The sequence below is a fragment of the Chroicocephalus ridibundus genome, chromosome 3 (assembly GCF_963924245.1).
Source record: "Chroicocephalus ridibundus chromosome 3, bChrRid1.1, whole genome shotgun sequence".
In the NCBI taxonomy this organism is placed as follows: domain Eukaryota; kingdom Metazoa; phylum Chordata; class Aves; order Charadriiformes; family Laridae; genus Chroicocephalus; species Chroicocephalus ridibundus.
Window position 1 is genome coordinate 60,835,584 of NC_086286.1, and position 16,217 is coordinate 60,851,800.

At 39.6% G+C, this 16,217-nt stretch overlaps 1 protein-coding gene across 3 annotated transcripts in view; it reads right to left on the minus strand.

Moving 5' to 3' along the window:
* The window catches only part of NOX3 (NADPH oxidase 3), a 57,553-nt gene that overhangs the window by 22,965 nt on the left and 18,371 nt on the right, over positions 1–16,217 (minus strand). For all 3 annotated transcript variants that reach the window (XM_063331048.1, XM_063331049.1, XM_063331047.1), the window contains 4 exons: positions 13,203–13,299; positions 11,809–12,058; positions 8,049–8,211; positions 189–335 (listed from right to left, as the gene is read on the minus strand). In XM_063331048.1, coding sequence (XP_063187118.1) covers positions 189–335; positions 8,049–8,211; positions 11,809–12,058; positions 13,203–13,299 — 657 coding nt within the window. The remainder of the gene's footprint in view (positions 1–188; positions 336–8,048; positions 8,212–11,808; positions 12,059–13,202; positions 13,300–16,217) is intronic.

A 16,217-nucleotide genomic window follows, 5' to 3' on the forward strand; every position in this document is an offset into this window, starting at 1 on the left:
ACTGGCTTGATTTCTCCATTCCCGTTTTCCTAAATGTGAGATGGAAACAGACGGCTTGGTCTTTTTATATTTACAGTTCTTTGTCTCTCTGCTTCATCCGTCATTTATTCAGCTGTTCCTGTTCCATATGTTACCATACTGGGAAAGCAAGGTACATTAACTCAGACTCGTACGAGTTTCATTATTACCTGACTTTCATTCCAGCCAGTAAGAAATATATGATAACTTAGAAAATCATTTTTCCCTTTTTCAGCCATTTTTGTTTCCAAATGGAACAGAAGATCAGCAAACCACTCAAATGCTGATGGGTCTCGACACATCCAGTAAAAATAAACCTGTCAGATAAAAGTAAAGAGATTTAACAAGAAGCAAACTGTCAATAAAACTTCCTAATGATTGGCTCAACTCATTAACCACATAGTGTGTCTCTTCTCCACTGTAAATTTAAACATAATTACACATAATTTTGATGATGTAGTTTCTGTCTTCTAAAAATTTCATTTTCTTCTTAAACATTGAGTGAATATATTAATGTGCTAGTGAAGACAGGCAATGTACAAGTTTCCCATCTTTCCCTGCCAGCGCATCTCAACTTTGATTTATAATACCTAACCCTGCATTTATTGCAAACAATTTGATTATTGTTTGAAATTTTGGATTTATTTTTAGTTATGTTTAAGGTGGAATTTCATTTTCATTCAGCACTGAAGCAAAGAATTCCTGTTTCTCAAGTCCTTATGCCATAGGTTAACAGTTGGTGTGGTCAAAAGATACAGTTATGTTCTTTAAGTCGGATACCCTGTATAAAACAGGCTACAGAATGCCCCAACTTCTTTTTTTAATGTATTTCTTGTTTAAAATGGAGCATATAATTTCTAGAGGAACATGAAACTGTCATTTTAAAGTTGCCAAAGGAGTAAAATGAACGACTGTCCCATGACTGGTTTTCTATTGATTGAAAACCTCCTCTCTATGAAAAATTTACACAGTTTTTCTCATCCACATTTCTCTAGCTTCATCTTCAATATGCTGGATCTTGTTTTAGTCGTCTACTGGATTGGAGAGCCTGTTCTGAAGGTTTTGTTCTGCAGGTAGAAATTAGAGTCTAGGATCAAGTCATCCTATAATCCTTTCTATGGTAAATGAAACATTCCTGGGATCTTTCTTATGGAGAAAGGCTGAGGGATTTGGGTCTCTTCCATCTGGAAAAAAGATGACTGAGGGGGATCTTATCAACACTTATAAATCCTTAAAGAGCGGGTGTCAGGAGGATGGGGCCAGGCTCTTTTCAGTGGTGCCCAGCGACAGGACAAGAGGTAATGGGCACAGGCTTGAGCATCGGAAGTTCCGCCTAAACATGAGGAGGAACTTTTTTCCTTTGAGGGTGGCAGAGCACTGGAAGAGGCTACCCAGAGAGGTGGTGGAATCTCCGTCTCTGGAGACATTCAAAACCCGCCTGGACGTGTTCCTGTGCAACCTGCTCTAGGTGACCCTGCTATGGCAGGGCAGTTGGACTAGATGATCTCCAGAGGTCCCTTCCAACCCTATGATTCTATGATTCTATGATCTGTCACTGACAGGCTAATTTTCAAACATTTAATCATTCCTATGGTTTATTTCTGTCTATGCCTCCTCTACTGCAGTCAGCCGCAAACAGACCAGAGTTTGTTAAAAAAAAAAAAAAAGCAGCCAATTTATTAGGATCTTGGCATAGGGTAATGCTTTCATAGGGAATAAAATCTTTTAAACAAGATGGTTAGTCACTGTCCATATGATGATGAGAGTTTCTATTTCAAGAGTCCTTGCTGTGGCATCTTCAGCTGGATCAGGTGAGACTCCCCAAAACCCTTTTTCTGCTCAGACCTTAGAGCCAGCTGGCCCAGTGTGACCACTCCAGCATGTGCATGATCCATTATGATTTATGGTGATCTATTGTGTTGTGTTGTCTTAACTACACACAAAGCATCTTCTAAGTAGTTAGCTGTGTAGAAAAGATGTCCTGTGTGGCCACTTCTGCAAGAACAGTTTCTGCTGACCACTGGCAAATGTTTTAAGTCATACCTGTGTACGAGGTAATCAGTTTTACAGCAGGAACAGCCTGTGGAGTCTCAGGACTGGTGAGATTCCCCTCCCAGGATCTTAATCAACACACTGTTGGCCTAGGCAGAGCAGGAGCTGCCTTCGGGAGTGTTCAGGACAGTTGGAAATTCCCACCTGGAAATCTCCTCCACCAATGTGTCAAATTCTGGGATGGGAGTCTAGCCCATCCCCTGGTTTCAGCTGAGTTCCTTGTCTCGAGCCAGTCCATCTGTGTAGATGACTAGACTGGGAGTTCCTGCACCACCCAGGGGATGAAGTTCCCTGGGTGTCTGCCCAGGCACTACCCTGATGCTTGGCTGAACCACAATTATAAGAAAAATCTGATTGCAATTCTCATAACTTGAGTTCTGTAGCTCTTGACACATAATCTGTGATTACTTTTGAACAGAGGGCACTAGACCTCCAGTGGGCCTCTGTGGGCAATGTAATTTTGAGTGTAATTATTTTTATAGTGCCTCCAAATAAATAATTCACAGACATGGAGGAAGCCTAAAAACCCCACAATTTCAGATGAAAAAGGAATGTCATGGACAGTGTATAATCTTATAACAAAGGGATGGTTGGAACTTGTTTCATTTTACTGTGATTTTTATTTTGTTGCAAAATTCCTTAATTTCCTCCAACCCATCTCTCTGTGCTCGCTAGCCCCTCTGTCTTTTATTACACCTCAATATCAAGGGTAATCTGGAAGGTCTGTCCCCAAAGCAATGATTGTGGGAGCTCTGATGATTTGGAATTTGTAGACCTTTTCCATAGGATCAATGAAATAAAGATGCACATTAGACACTTCTGAAGTGAAAAATCGGAGAAGAAATCAGAAAGCTATAAAGAGATTTCCCAAAGATTTAATATACTAGGTTGTCAGACTTCAGGTAAGGTGGTGGGAGAAAAATGTGCTAACACCATGCTTCACTGGAGATTTGGTGAAAGAGACTAACAGTAATTTGAGATGTTTTCTAGATATGAGTGTACTGTAAGGGACCATCTGTGGTTTCTGTAAGAAATATAAATGAAGTATGATCCCAGGAAACAGAGATAAAGCATTCAGGGTTAAGTAGGGTATTTTTACAGCCCAGCAATAGGACTGTCTGCAGAACTTTAGTACCAACCATCTTGGCTGCTTGCTTTTTCCCCTTCTGTTTCAATGTTTTGCCTTAAATATAACCTCATTGCTTTACGTGGTGTTGCTGCTGATTTACAATGGCATAGGTTATGAGGAAAAAAGCAAGCCCACTGTCTTTATAGCATTTCATTTTTGTGACCAACAACAGCATTATTTTAAATTACCGAAACTAGATGAGATTTATAGCCTTAACCTTTATGTAGGTTTTTTTTTGTGCCTGAATCCTGAAGTCCCTGCTTGTTCCACATCCTCAGCACCTCGAAAATCAGGCCACTGAGTGCTGTCAGTCTGTATCACACCGTGGCTGTTGATTTGTCGTGAGAAATTTCTTCCCCCAGCCTCTACTTGATTGCCTTATTTCTCAAGTCTTTTCGGTAGTTCGTTTTATGGAGATGTATATTTAGTACATGTGTGTGGAGAGGAGGCATGTGCTTCTAAATGAATCATGAATTGTGCTGAGGGTAGCAACTGGGAGCATGTGGGCAGGACTGGGAGCCGAGCACATTTAGAGAAGGAGGAAGAAAAGCCATCTGATGAGCTGAGACAATGTGGTCTTGGAAATGGGGGACCATTTTCCAGAATATCAGGCTGTGGAGCTTGAAGGAGTGCTTTTAGCTAATTGCAGACCTAGCTGTCACAGTAACAGCGAGTCCAACCAAATTGGGTCAAGCCACCTTTGGCACAGTCCTCTTGAGAAAGAACGTAGCTTTCTGAAGCCGCAGAAATTCCTTAAATTCATACCTGGTGCACTTCTGCTGAAGTGGTATCCATTGCACTGCACCTAATTTTCACATGTTAGAGGTGGAGAGCACTTGGTAATGAAGAAAGACTGTCATTATAAGAAGTATTTTTGGCCATTATTATAATCTTAGAAAGAAAAGAGGTAGTGAAGAAGAATGGTCTATGGCTAAAAGGTCTCCTTTTCCCTTAGATCAAAGAAGACTTCTAGTATAGTATGTTAAAATAAATGCTGTTTACAAAGGAGTCTTCCTTTCATTACACTGACTGCCCATAGCATAGCACAGCATATTACATGTATAATTAAAATACAATAAATGCACGATAAAATTAATCCTTATTAAAATTGTACAATAAAGCCAGCATCAGTGCATTTCTATAATTAAACAATTATTCTGAATCCTATCTTTTTTCTTGTAAGCCTCATACTATTAACTGACTGCAATTATTTAGGATCCTTAAAAATCTGTTTTAGATTTATGTTTCATTAGTCTCCACCCACCCTACCCCCGTTGACTACATTCATCAGCTTGATGGCTTGCCCAAGTAAACTGTCTTAAATTTTCCAAGTGCTCTTTTTGCAAATTGAGTTAGATGCAGTATTGCTATTAATCAGATCTGTAATGCAGGGTTTTGAGTAGTCGCTTATTTCTGTAATACTCCGCTCCCTTGCAACGCACCCGTATTTATCATTCAGTTTCCTACATCCTGAATTTTGTACACCAGACAGGAGCAAGAGCTCCGATACCTCTTTCCTGTAAGGTGAAAGAATATAGTTTGTAAATCATCTTCCATCATGTGGAAAGTCATTAATAATTATCTGTTGATGACTATCCGTCTATTTCCTCCTGCTCCCTGAAGACGGAGGTGGAGCTGCAGCTCTGGGCAAAGCCAGCTCTTCACTAACAGGGTGTAAAAGGTGATGAAGCAGGGGATGCCCAGGGAGGCACCTTCATCCCTGACTCTTGCTGCTCCCTCTTAGACATGACTAGTCCCTGCAAAATCCTCTTGCACCTGCAGCTGGGCACCTCCTTGCAAAATCCGAGTCCTTCCTGCATCTGAGTATACCGCACCACCCTGCATTGGTGGGCTATAGCATGCCAAAGAAAGATGAGAGATCTTCCTCAGCCTAATTAATTGATCCAGGGGACCACTACAGATAAGATGCAGTAGTGCCTTTGGCCGGGGCATGCAGGGGACAGGGGACTTAGCTGCCGGCACAAGACACTGACTTAGAACTAGGATGGCAGCAGGCAGCCTTTTGCATAAATGCAGGACAAGGCTCGAATTCATACCCCTAAATTTGAATCAAGAGGCCTAAGTTGTTCTCAAACACTGCTTGGAAAGGTGGTTACAGTTGACAGCAAAGAGAGCCCCGGTTTTTTAGGTTTTTGGGAGAAGATGTTTTGTGGAGAAGGCTGTGGGCTGGGGTAGAACTCAAAGCAGAAGGTTCCCTCAGGCAGAGATGGTTGGTCTCAAAGCAAATAGAAAAGGGTTGTTTTGTTTTCCTCACTGTGTAGCTGAACTTACTGCTGCAACTTTCTGTGGCTGTCAAAGGTCTACATGGGTTCAAAAAGCAATTAGACAAATTCATGGAAGAAAAGTCTACTACGGGATATTAAACACAGAGGTGCAGTTCTTGTATCAAGACATTACTGAACTGCAAGGTGCTCGAAGATGAGAAAGTGTCCACTAAGGACATATCACTGCATCATTTTCTAGTCTGTACACTTTTCCCTAGGCATTCATGAAGAACTGTTGGAGACAGAATATTGGGCTAGATGGATCTTTGGTGAGACCTGGTAGGACCTTTCCTACGTCCTTATGTAGGGTAACAGAGAAAGTGAATGTTTGCTAATATTAGTATCTGATGGATCAGTACAATTTTATCAATTTCAGCAGCAATTGATCTGAAAAATGAGACCACTAATGTGAAAAAAAAGATCATTTTATGCATAACTAAAGCCAGTAGAAACTTTCCAGCCATGAGTAGTGGTAGCACCCTTCCTCATTGCAAAAAAATGATAGGGAAATGAAGGCTCTAAGGCTATTTAATTGTGAAGAATCAATTAGATAAATGTGTACTCCTTTTGATTTGCTGGGTTTTTTAAATTATACAGCTGCAGACATTATGGAAGCTATGAGTATTTATATCTCAACCGTATGTGGGCAACACTAAGAAATATTAGTTCAATAAGCGTAATGATAGCTGTACTCAAATCAAAATGAAGTTGTTAAAAAAAGAAAAACCTCTTATTTATTTCCTTAATAGACATTTCTATGGTACTCATCATGGCAGAAAGAGAGTGCTGAATACTTCGAGGAAGATTAAATTATTTGTAATTATACCACAAGTGGAAGCTTTTAACCAATGGAAAAAAATTGTGGAGCTACCCTGAGATTAATCGTTCTCACTAAGATGACTGCTAAATTTTTTAAGTAATGGTGTGAACTTCCCCAGCACCTTTCATCCAGGCTTTCAAAATATTTTACAAACACCGATGAAGTTTAGCCTCATAACACCTGTGAAAACTAAGCATCACTATTCCCACTGCACCAATAAGGAAGCCAGGATATAGAGAAAGGACACCTAGAAATCATGATACTTTTGTATTTCATAGGAATTCAGCAAAAATGAACTCTGTAGTAGAAAACTGTGGCAGAAGGGACCATGTGTTTATCTTTGTAGGCACACTTACACATGATTCTCCCTAAGCTATGGATGAGCACCCTGAGGTATACTATACTCTCAATGCATAGTTAAATTCTGTTCTTTCCCCCTTAGGATAACAACAACAATGACAATAATAACATGTATACATATATAATATACACAATATACTTATATAACATGTATATACACATATGTAGCTCTCCTTCCAGTGGAAAGGATCATTCTGGTACATTGGTAAATACACATCTTTTCATGACTAGCATATATTTTCATTTTTATTTCCCTCCCTTCTCAGTGCTTTTTCTGCCTCAAAGATCCCCCCGGCAATTTGAACCTGTCCTCAACTCCTCAGTTACTGAAATCCCAGATGCTTTTTCAGTGGCAGCTTGTCATTAAGATGCCAGTTTTAACACTCTTTCATTTAAAAAGATCAGCCCCTTGGTCCTGCAATCAGCTCCATATGTACTGACCCTCTCAGAGATCTGTCCACTCCAACGCAATTTCAACATCTGTCCTTAAATGTGAAATGTTGAACAGTTCCTGATTCAGCTTTTACATTGGAAAATGAGCTAAAAGAAGCTATAAGGTCTGCAAGCTACCACTTGCCATGATGGATGGGAAAGAGAATGTTTAATGCTGATTTTTGTCTCTGAACCTTCTTGTTCCTCACCCTACGTCACCCTTTATCTCTTCTTCACCTATCCTCCCCCAGTGCTGCCTCACGTATCCTCAGCAGAAGATGTATAACAGGTTAGCAGACGAAGAGTATGTTAACTTAATTGGTGCCATCCATGCCTTACAGACCCCAATATATTTTTTCAACAAAATAATTAAAGTGGTTTGAGGCAGTAATGTGCATCTTGATATATGCATCTCATACAGAGCTTAAATGCCTTTTTTTATTCCTTCTATGCTAGCTAATATCCTGACTTTGCAAGGTGAGAAAAGCAGCTAATCGTCTCTGAATGCAGCATTCTGGACCAGGACATGGAGCCAAAGGGCCTTCACAAAACCTGCAGCTGGACAAGGAGCAAGTGCTGCCCTTCACTTCTGTCTGAGATGACCTTGCAGGATTTATTTTAGTAGGAGAGAGGACGGTTTTCTCTTCTAGCTCCCTATCTGCCTAGCTATGAAAGACATTCCGCGTTGATCTCCAGTTGCTGTTGAAAATCTGATTCTTCAGTTTTTACTAAAAACACTGCATCTAGGGCTACCTTCTTCCTCAGGGAATGACAGTGAATTTGGGAGACCCTACCCCACAACAGCTCCTGAGGCAGCTGGAAAGCGAGCAACTGCTTCTGAGAGCGGGTTAAAGCACTCAAGTGGGTCTCTGGCTCTGACTTGCCTCTCTCACCTGGTGAAATAGGCTGACTTGGGGAACTTTTTGATGGAGCGATAAACTTTCCCACCTACCTTCTGCAGCGCCAGTACTGTGTTACGGTTGCAGCATTTGTACCAAATGGATTTTAAAACAGAGGCAAACGGTGTGACTCCGATCCCTGCTGCAATGCACACACTCACTCGGTAGTGAAAGACGTCTGTGGTTGCAGATCCGTATGGTCCATCCACGGCCACTCTACAGCAACAAGACATTTCGTCAAGGGTTAGCAACATATAAAGTGACAGAAAGGTTAAAATCTGTTGAGCTATGTGTTTTCAAAACTGATCTTCTGTTAAAATAAAAGAGAAACATATAAGCTGGCACACAAATTACCCGTACAAACACATGTAATTTTCAGTGGGTGCCATTTAATAGCAAAGCAACTGTTTTTTTCTGAAAGGAGAGAACAAGAGCACCCATGTGGATTTGGGGCCTGGCCATCTATTTAAGCATGCAATTGCAATTTTCTGGCTTTCTGAAATGTGATTAGTCATATAATTGCATGTCCAAATTTAGCTGTGGAATTTGCATATTTAATTATGAATTACTGAAAAGCATCCTGTTTTAGAGCTTTATTTTCTATATTGTATATATCAAAGTAAAGAGGAAAAGATTATATTAATCATCTTGAAAAGTTCTCTATATGTGTTAAAGTAACAAAAGAGAAAGCAAGAAAGGTCATCATATGCAAGGAAACTACTATTTTCTCAGCTCCTTTTGAAAAGACAATATTTCAGAAATACTTTTTTGGCAATAATACCATACTTAGGATCTGACATAAAGTCAAAATTTGCAAGGAGAAATGCTTGTTTGTATTATTACCTCCTATAATCAACATTGCTGATGTTGAGGCATTCATTTTGGTCAAAATTAGAGATGAAAAAGATTATTAAATAACCAGATTCATTCCTCTAGCAACATGGAATTTAAATACACACAGTGCTTTGGAGTGCTCTGTCCAGTCTGCCTTTAAATGCTCTGGAAGATAGTTTCACTATCTAACACCCAGTCCTTAGGAAAAATGAGTTTTTTCCTTGTTTCAGATTTTCTATTGGTTTGTGCTCTTTATTGCATGAATCATCTTTAAAATTCAAGTTAAGTACTGGAAACAAATATGTGGACATAGGAAGAATGAAATGTTTTAACAGGGAAAGAAAGGGGCATCACCAGGCAATGGTACACATAAATACAGGGACACAACATATCTGAAACGTTATTGTTGCTTTCTTAAAGTGTACCTGAAGTCCTAGCAGACATTTTCCCTTTCATTTGCACTTGTCATATGGTTCATTTTTATTTCAGAATTCCAAACACTCTGCAAGTGGGGTAGCAAATGAAACAGCTACTCAGGGATAATTTTTGAATATATAAACGAAACAAGCTTTTTTAAAAATATGTATCATTATTCAGATTACTGCCCAGCCCTTTACCTTTTAGGCACTCAAAACTTTGTGTAAAATATGCTTAATTTAGAGAATATATGTAAAGTGCCTAAGAACTGCTTTCTATGTAGTTCAATGTGGGCTTGGGAGCAATTCTCATTATTGTTAGTAGATTGAGAAAAAGTTGGTCTGGAGGGAATTTCAAGAGATTCTTTAATCTCTCTCTGTGCTACAAGACAGGATCAATTATTTCTGAATCATTCCTTACAGAGATTTGTCCTGTCAGTCTGCTCCTAAATCCTCAGGTGACAGAGATCACATCGTTGGTTTGATCGCCTTGCTCACATGTAGCAAGAGAGCTCAGCAGAATGCAAAGACTTAGGGAAGTAGGGAGAAGAAAGTGGAGAGAGAGAGACTGAGCTATATAGCCCGTTCATTTGATACAGAGAGGGTGGAGGAAGGTAGGCAGATAGTAAAGTGACAAAAACTATTACATTTGCTTTTGCCAAGGGAGGAGTAGAAAATAGGGCTATAGACTGTTTCTAGCTATGGCTTGGATTGTCCATATTTTTTGTGTCCATCTACATAATTTCATTAGAAAGAAGCATTATACTTTTGGGGAAGGCAGGGAAAGTATTTAGTTTTGGAAAAGTAAAGTTAGTGGATTTTTGTATTATTTTTAGAATGTAAATATGTGCTGATCAGCATGATTAGGTAGTACTCCTGACTGTAAGAGAGATTAGATTTTGGGGCAATGTACTAAAACAGCAATTAAGTGAGCCAAAATCCCGAAGAGGCTTAATATGGAACTTGATTATTTTCACGGGAATAGTCTTTTCTATGGTGTTATCTCTCAAATTGACCAGCAATCACAACTGTCTTTTCTACCTGTATAAATGTACCTATATTTTATTTTAGTCTTCTTTTATTCATTACAATATACATATTTTATTTTTAGAACCTTGCTTTATCATTCAGTTGCTACATGGCTTCTGTCTTCTGCTCAGTTTCTGCTATATGTTATTTTTCAATATAGTCACTGATTCAGTGTTTATCCTTAGATATTGAAACCTGTGAAAAAGACTTGTATTTTGCTTTATTGCTAGCTTAACTATTGAAAAATTCTTTTTACTATATTGCAAAAAAGCAACTGAATGATGGCATTAGGCACCCTAACAAGATTAAAAAGAAGAGTCTTTTTGTATGACAGCGCTGCTAATTTCAGCCCTGCATTGTGGCCAGCAATGTTTGATAATATTTTTCCCTTTCTCGTTCTTTACACTGGCTGTCAATCACTTTCGACCATTTTTCCTCCAGTTCTGCTGAAACGGCATACTTCTCATTCTGGTTGCCTTTAACAAAGGCACGGCTTTCACTTCTAATTCTTACTAACTGATACAATGCAAAGACTGGACCAGACGTTCTTCTCTGCCCCCACCTTCTAGTGTGCCTCTGCAGCTCAGTGGTGTCTATAAGCTTTTATGGGAAATGTTCCGTAGCATCCAAGTCCCATTCAATTACATAAATGTAGTTAAACAAGTGCCTTTTGCTGTTCAGTTTTACTAGAACTCCCCCATCAAAAGCAATTTTCCAGGGGGAAAATAGTCTCTTCAGTCACAGGCCTCAAACACTCCACCAGAATTGAAATGCTCCCATGCCAGGCGCTTTTCTTTGCTGAAAATCTCCACTACTCCTGCAAGGAGCTAAGTGGTTTGAATCCATTTCGTGTAGAGCCAGATGCTTAGCCGGTGTAAGTCAGGATGTCTCCATTAATGTCAGCAGAGCCCTGCTGACTTGCAACAACAAAGCATCAGCCTTTTTGCTTGGATTAAGATGCCACAGATACAGAATTTGAACGCCGATAACCTTTATAAAGTGGAGAAGGGTTTGGAGCTCAGAGACAGAGGGGTATTCCAGGGATACAACTGGAAAGAAGTAAGGTTCAGACAGAAGTTTCTGGGGACAAAAACATCTAAGTAACTGAAAGGGAAAAGCTGGAAGTTCGGATGGCAGCTGATGGGAGCCATCAGATCATAAGCACCTGGGCACAAAGCTATCACATAGCTTCTAGCATTGTTTCAATTCAGTTCATAAGCACCTGTCTGTTGAAATGGATATCTTCAGGTGTAGATATAGATGTTCAAGATTCAGATGATAGCGACAGAGATATAGATATTGATATGGACTTTAAATCTTGTATTAGTCATCAGGTGTTCTTGATAGCCATTGGCCTAGGTTCATGACTGTGTTTCTTTGTGTTTTTTAGCATAATGGCATATTTATAGATCCAGAACTACAATCTAATACCATGTCATAAAGAACAAACACAAAATTAATTAAAGTTAAAATGTTAACATTTATTTTAAAATGTAAAATTAACATTTTAAAAGGTATTGTTTGCAATTCCAACCTTGGTAACATCCACAGTTCCTTGAAAGCTTTTTCCTCAGCTCCGAAGGCCTTGAAGAGGGATGCAGTCCAATCTCCGACGACCCGTACATGAATGCTGAAGAAGTCCTCCTCAGGAGCTGAGGTGAGAGTGAAAGGGTGCCACTCCAGCTGTGAGATAGACGGGCACTGTAGGAAGATATACTGACCGGGTCCCATTTTAAAGCCATGTTTCTTCATGTGAAGCTCAAGGACTCCAGAGGAATGTGTCACTACCTAAACAGGAATAAAAGGACCTGTTTTATTTTCCTGCAGGAGAGTAACTGTTTGTTTCTACTAGGTTACAGGTGACTTTGCAATCATTTCTACTTGAATTCAACCACAAGGTAATGCAAATCGGGATGCAGAGTAACTTTTAAATGTCTTGTACATTATGGTCTAAACTGCATGTTGCAGTGCTGGTGCTGGCCAATAGCTTAGGAGCACGTACAGTGTCTATCGTGGGACAGCTTGCTTTGTGAGTGTAAAAGGCAGAGGAAAGGCTGTAACAATTCAACAGCTTGTCAGCTTTCTATCTTCATAAAGCCTATGCAAAAGTATTCCTTAATAGACTGGAATAATTTCCCAGTTTTGCTCTCATGTAACACAATTAACACGTGTGAGATTATTGTTGGTTTGGCAAGAAGAAAAAAGGCGAGTGAGCTCAATTCTAATATACTTTTATTAAGAGGTAATCTCAGTTAAGCAGACAGTTTTATGTGTCACACATAGTATACTGAGATTCTCAGATCACAGCCACTCTATGAAATCAGCAGCAAGACTTATCCGACATGCTTTTCCCCTCACACAAGATAAGCCTGTTTCTGATCGCCGACTTGATACGTGTGAGCTTGACTGCTTCAATCACAGCATTCCTCATCCATTCGGCTGTGACTTAAATAGGCCCTTAGCACACAGAGATATTTACAACTGGGATAAATTGTTACAGTGGTATTAATGAAGCTTCAACTATTTGTGCTAACTGATAATATAACCCTTAATCTGCTTGGAAGGCTCCAGATTTTAAAGTCAAAGTCCTGCAAAGATGCATCTCCGCCATTTACTGCAGTGGAAGATGGTTTTCGGTTCAGTACAAAGAGAGCACCTCTGCACAGAGGATTGCGTTATGGTGGTGTAGCCTTATAAGTCTGGTACTTCATTAATCAAATTGGGTCCCGTATGGAATATTCTTAAGGACTTGCTGTTGGAATAAATGCAAAACCTAAAATCAATACTTGGCTGAAACCATGGTAACGATATAAGAGCTGCTGAAGCTAGGAGTGAAAAATGAGGTCATAATATAAAGGAGCTACCTATAAAAGATAAAAAAAGTCATCGACACCACTTTTTTTTATGCAGACATGCAAGCTACGTTACCTACCTTAGTAATGACCACCTCCTGTCGAAATCTCCAAAATCTAACAATTCTTTCACAGATATACAGCACCACAGGACTTAAAACCCACTTCCAAGCCTGTGGAAAGTTGCACATTAAAAACCCAACATTTATTTTAGTTTCTAGAAAAATACTTTGCATTTCTGGTTTAAATCAGCAGGTAGCCTAAAATGAAATTATTTGATTTCTCTTCTGTGATTTTCGGGTTTGCCTTTCTCAGGAGAGTATTTCTGTTGCTACTCTAGCAGTTCTGGCTTTCTTGTGGAACAGACATATGGGACTCCTTCACAGATGCACTCCAAAAGCAGTGCTAATATCTATCTGTATTCTGGCCAAGAAGAGTCCTTTAAAATCTTTTCCTACTAAAAGGCAAAAGGATTAATCTATTTAGGTGTTACGTATAGACGTCATTGGAGCTGAAGATGTATAGATGCATACGTTTATACAATATTACCCATAGCCTTACTATTTTTTTGCTCTTCAAAGTCTGAAATATTTCAGAAGGGTCAGATAGGAGTAGCGCTTCTTGTCAGCTGTGATTTTTCTGATGCTGCATGAGAAAACATTAAGTCCCAAATATTCAATTAGAGGAATGGGATATATTTCCATTTAATCCATTAGTCAGCTCTGTATCAATAAATGTGTTTTTTTGATCTAGGATACTAAGCTGGTCATACTTTAAGTGTTGCAGATGATTGCCGTGCTTGTACTTGCTAATCGTATCTACTGATCACTGTAACAATCAAAGATACTTGGCTATTCAAGTATACTAGCCGATGATTTCACTGAGTTGCACTGATAGCTGAGATAATTACATGTAATTGAATCTTCATGATTTTAATTATTTTTTTTCTAGAAGAGATACTGTTTTATTTCCAGTGTTGTTAATTACCCAGCTCATTCTAGCAAACTGGACTCCACAATCATGTGGCTTTTAAAATCTCAAAAGTGTAACTTTACTTGCTGAAACATTGACTTTTGTCCACAAGCTGGGTAACAGGGGTTATAAAGTATCTTTTATGAGAAGCAAGCCATAAAATTATGTGGCTTACTTAGAAAGTACTAAGAGGATGGAGTGGCAATTTCCCAAGGTTAAGTCTTGAAAATTAAATTTTAAAAAATGCATGATTTAATAATGGGAATAAACCAGCATAAGCCAGAAGATTCTCAGTTAAAGCAGAAACTCAACACATCCGTTGTCCCTAAATACTACAGGTGTCTCTGCACAGTGGGTAATCTCACATGTCTTGAATATATTTGCATATATCAAGCCACAATAATGATGAGACCTGTTTTTCCTCCCTTCCATTTGTGCTACCTGTAAATAAAAGCACGTGACAGGAATGTTAAGGCTGCAGGCTACCCTGTGGGAGAGCTCAGCTGAGATTTCAAACGTGCCATCGCTCCAGTGCAACGGAGCATTCAATCCAAAATATCTTTTGGCTGGGATGGGACAACAGGGCATCCACCAGGAGGGAGGGGCTGCCAGGCAACACAGCTCCTGGCCAACTAATCAGGGCATCGCTATTCTTGCCCAAGTGGTGTTTCCTCCTTTAATGAGAATGAACTGAGATGAGGCAGTGATGATGGCTCAGGAGACACTGTGAGGATAAAAGTCTGGATGCCCCAGGTGCAACACAAGCGTTTCATCGTACTCGGTGGGAGCCAGATCAGTCTCCTACCTGCTGAAATATGGGGCAGGGGAGCAGATGTGGCATGACTGAGCCACCATGGTAGCCTCCCCCAAGAGCAGTGGCCAGAGGGGCATGCGCTCCAGTGTCCCCTCACGCAATCCCAGCAGTGCACAAGGCTGTCCCCTCCCTGCTCAGTCCCATCTGCACCGGCCCCTGCCAGTGCTGCGCAAGTGTCGCCACGGCTTTTTAGCCTCTGAATGAATTTGTGCTAACTGCGGTGTCTAGCAGGTATCACACCATAGCACGTTACCCATCCAGCAAAGCACTGTTCTTATAGATGATCTATATGCCATATGGTATTATCACAATTCATTTAAAGTAATGTGCCTTTGCAAGTATGGCCTTGGGTATGCAGGAAAGTGTGGCAAAATAGGTTTAACACGGAGAAGTGGAAGTTCTCTCCAGTTAGCTTTATGATAATGAATGTCAAGACATGCTGTTGGAAGCAAGCTTGTGTCTGTATTCATGGTGCGTAGCCATGTATTGATTTTTATGGCGACATTGTAGCTGAAATTTTTAGAGAGGCATTCATTTTCTCATTAATATGCGGGTTGGAGAGTGGCTAACAATAGTTTAGTTTAAGAAAAATCTATGTCAGCCATTAAAAGAGCTACAAGACACTGAATGCTAATTTTTCTCCCTTACTATAAGATTTCCTTTGGTATGTTTTCTCTTTTTGGAAGAAACAACAAAAACTTGCATATGAGCAAGCTAAATCTTGAGCTGTAAATGTTAAATGATTTTGTTTGGATGCTAGACATCTGACATACTGTACAAGTCTGCTACTTAATTACCCCCTGTGGATTTGCAATCTTGTTGCAGCAAACCCACCCTTCCGTGGGACATTTTTCCTGCGTTTCGCCTTTCCCTTTCATAATTCATTGTTTAAAATTCTCTCCCTTTTACCTAACTTAAGACATCAAGGCTGGACGATATGAAGGATGTGGCCCAAAGCAAGGACATAATTTTATCTCTAACTTATTCTCCCTTGGTATTTAGACTATCCATATTAAAGTACTATTAGTTAAAATAATAATATTAATTTGCATCCCTAGCTTTATTGTTCAATTGTATTTTCTGTATCTCTAGCCTCATAAGGTTTTCGCTTGGAGTCTATGTTTATGCAATGAACATATCAAGGATATTGGTGAGACTGAATACTTAAAAGTAAATGTACACAACAGATTTTAGAGTACAATTCTGAAATCCATACCCTTCAAAGGGAGTGTTACCTAACTAAAGGATCTTCCAGAAATACTTTTTTTTATTAATACCAAAATTTTACACATCACGCTTCATCTG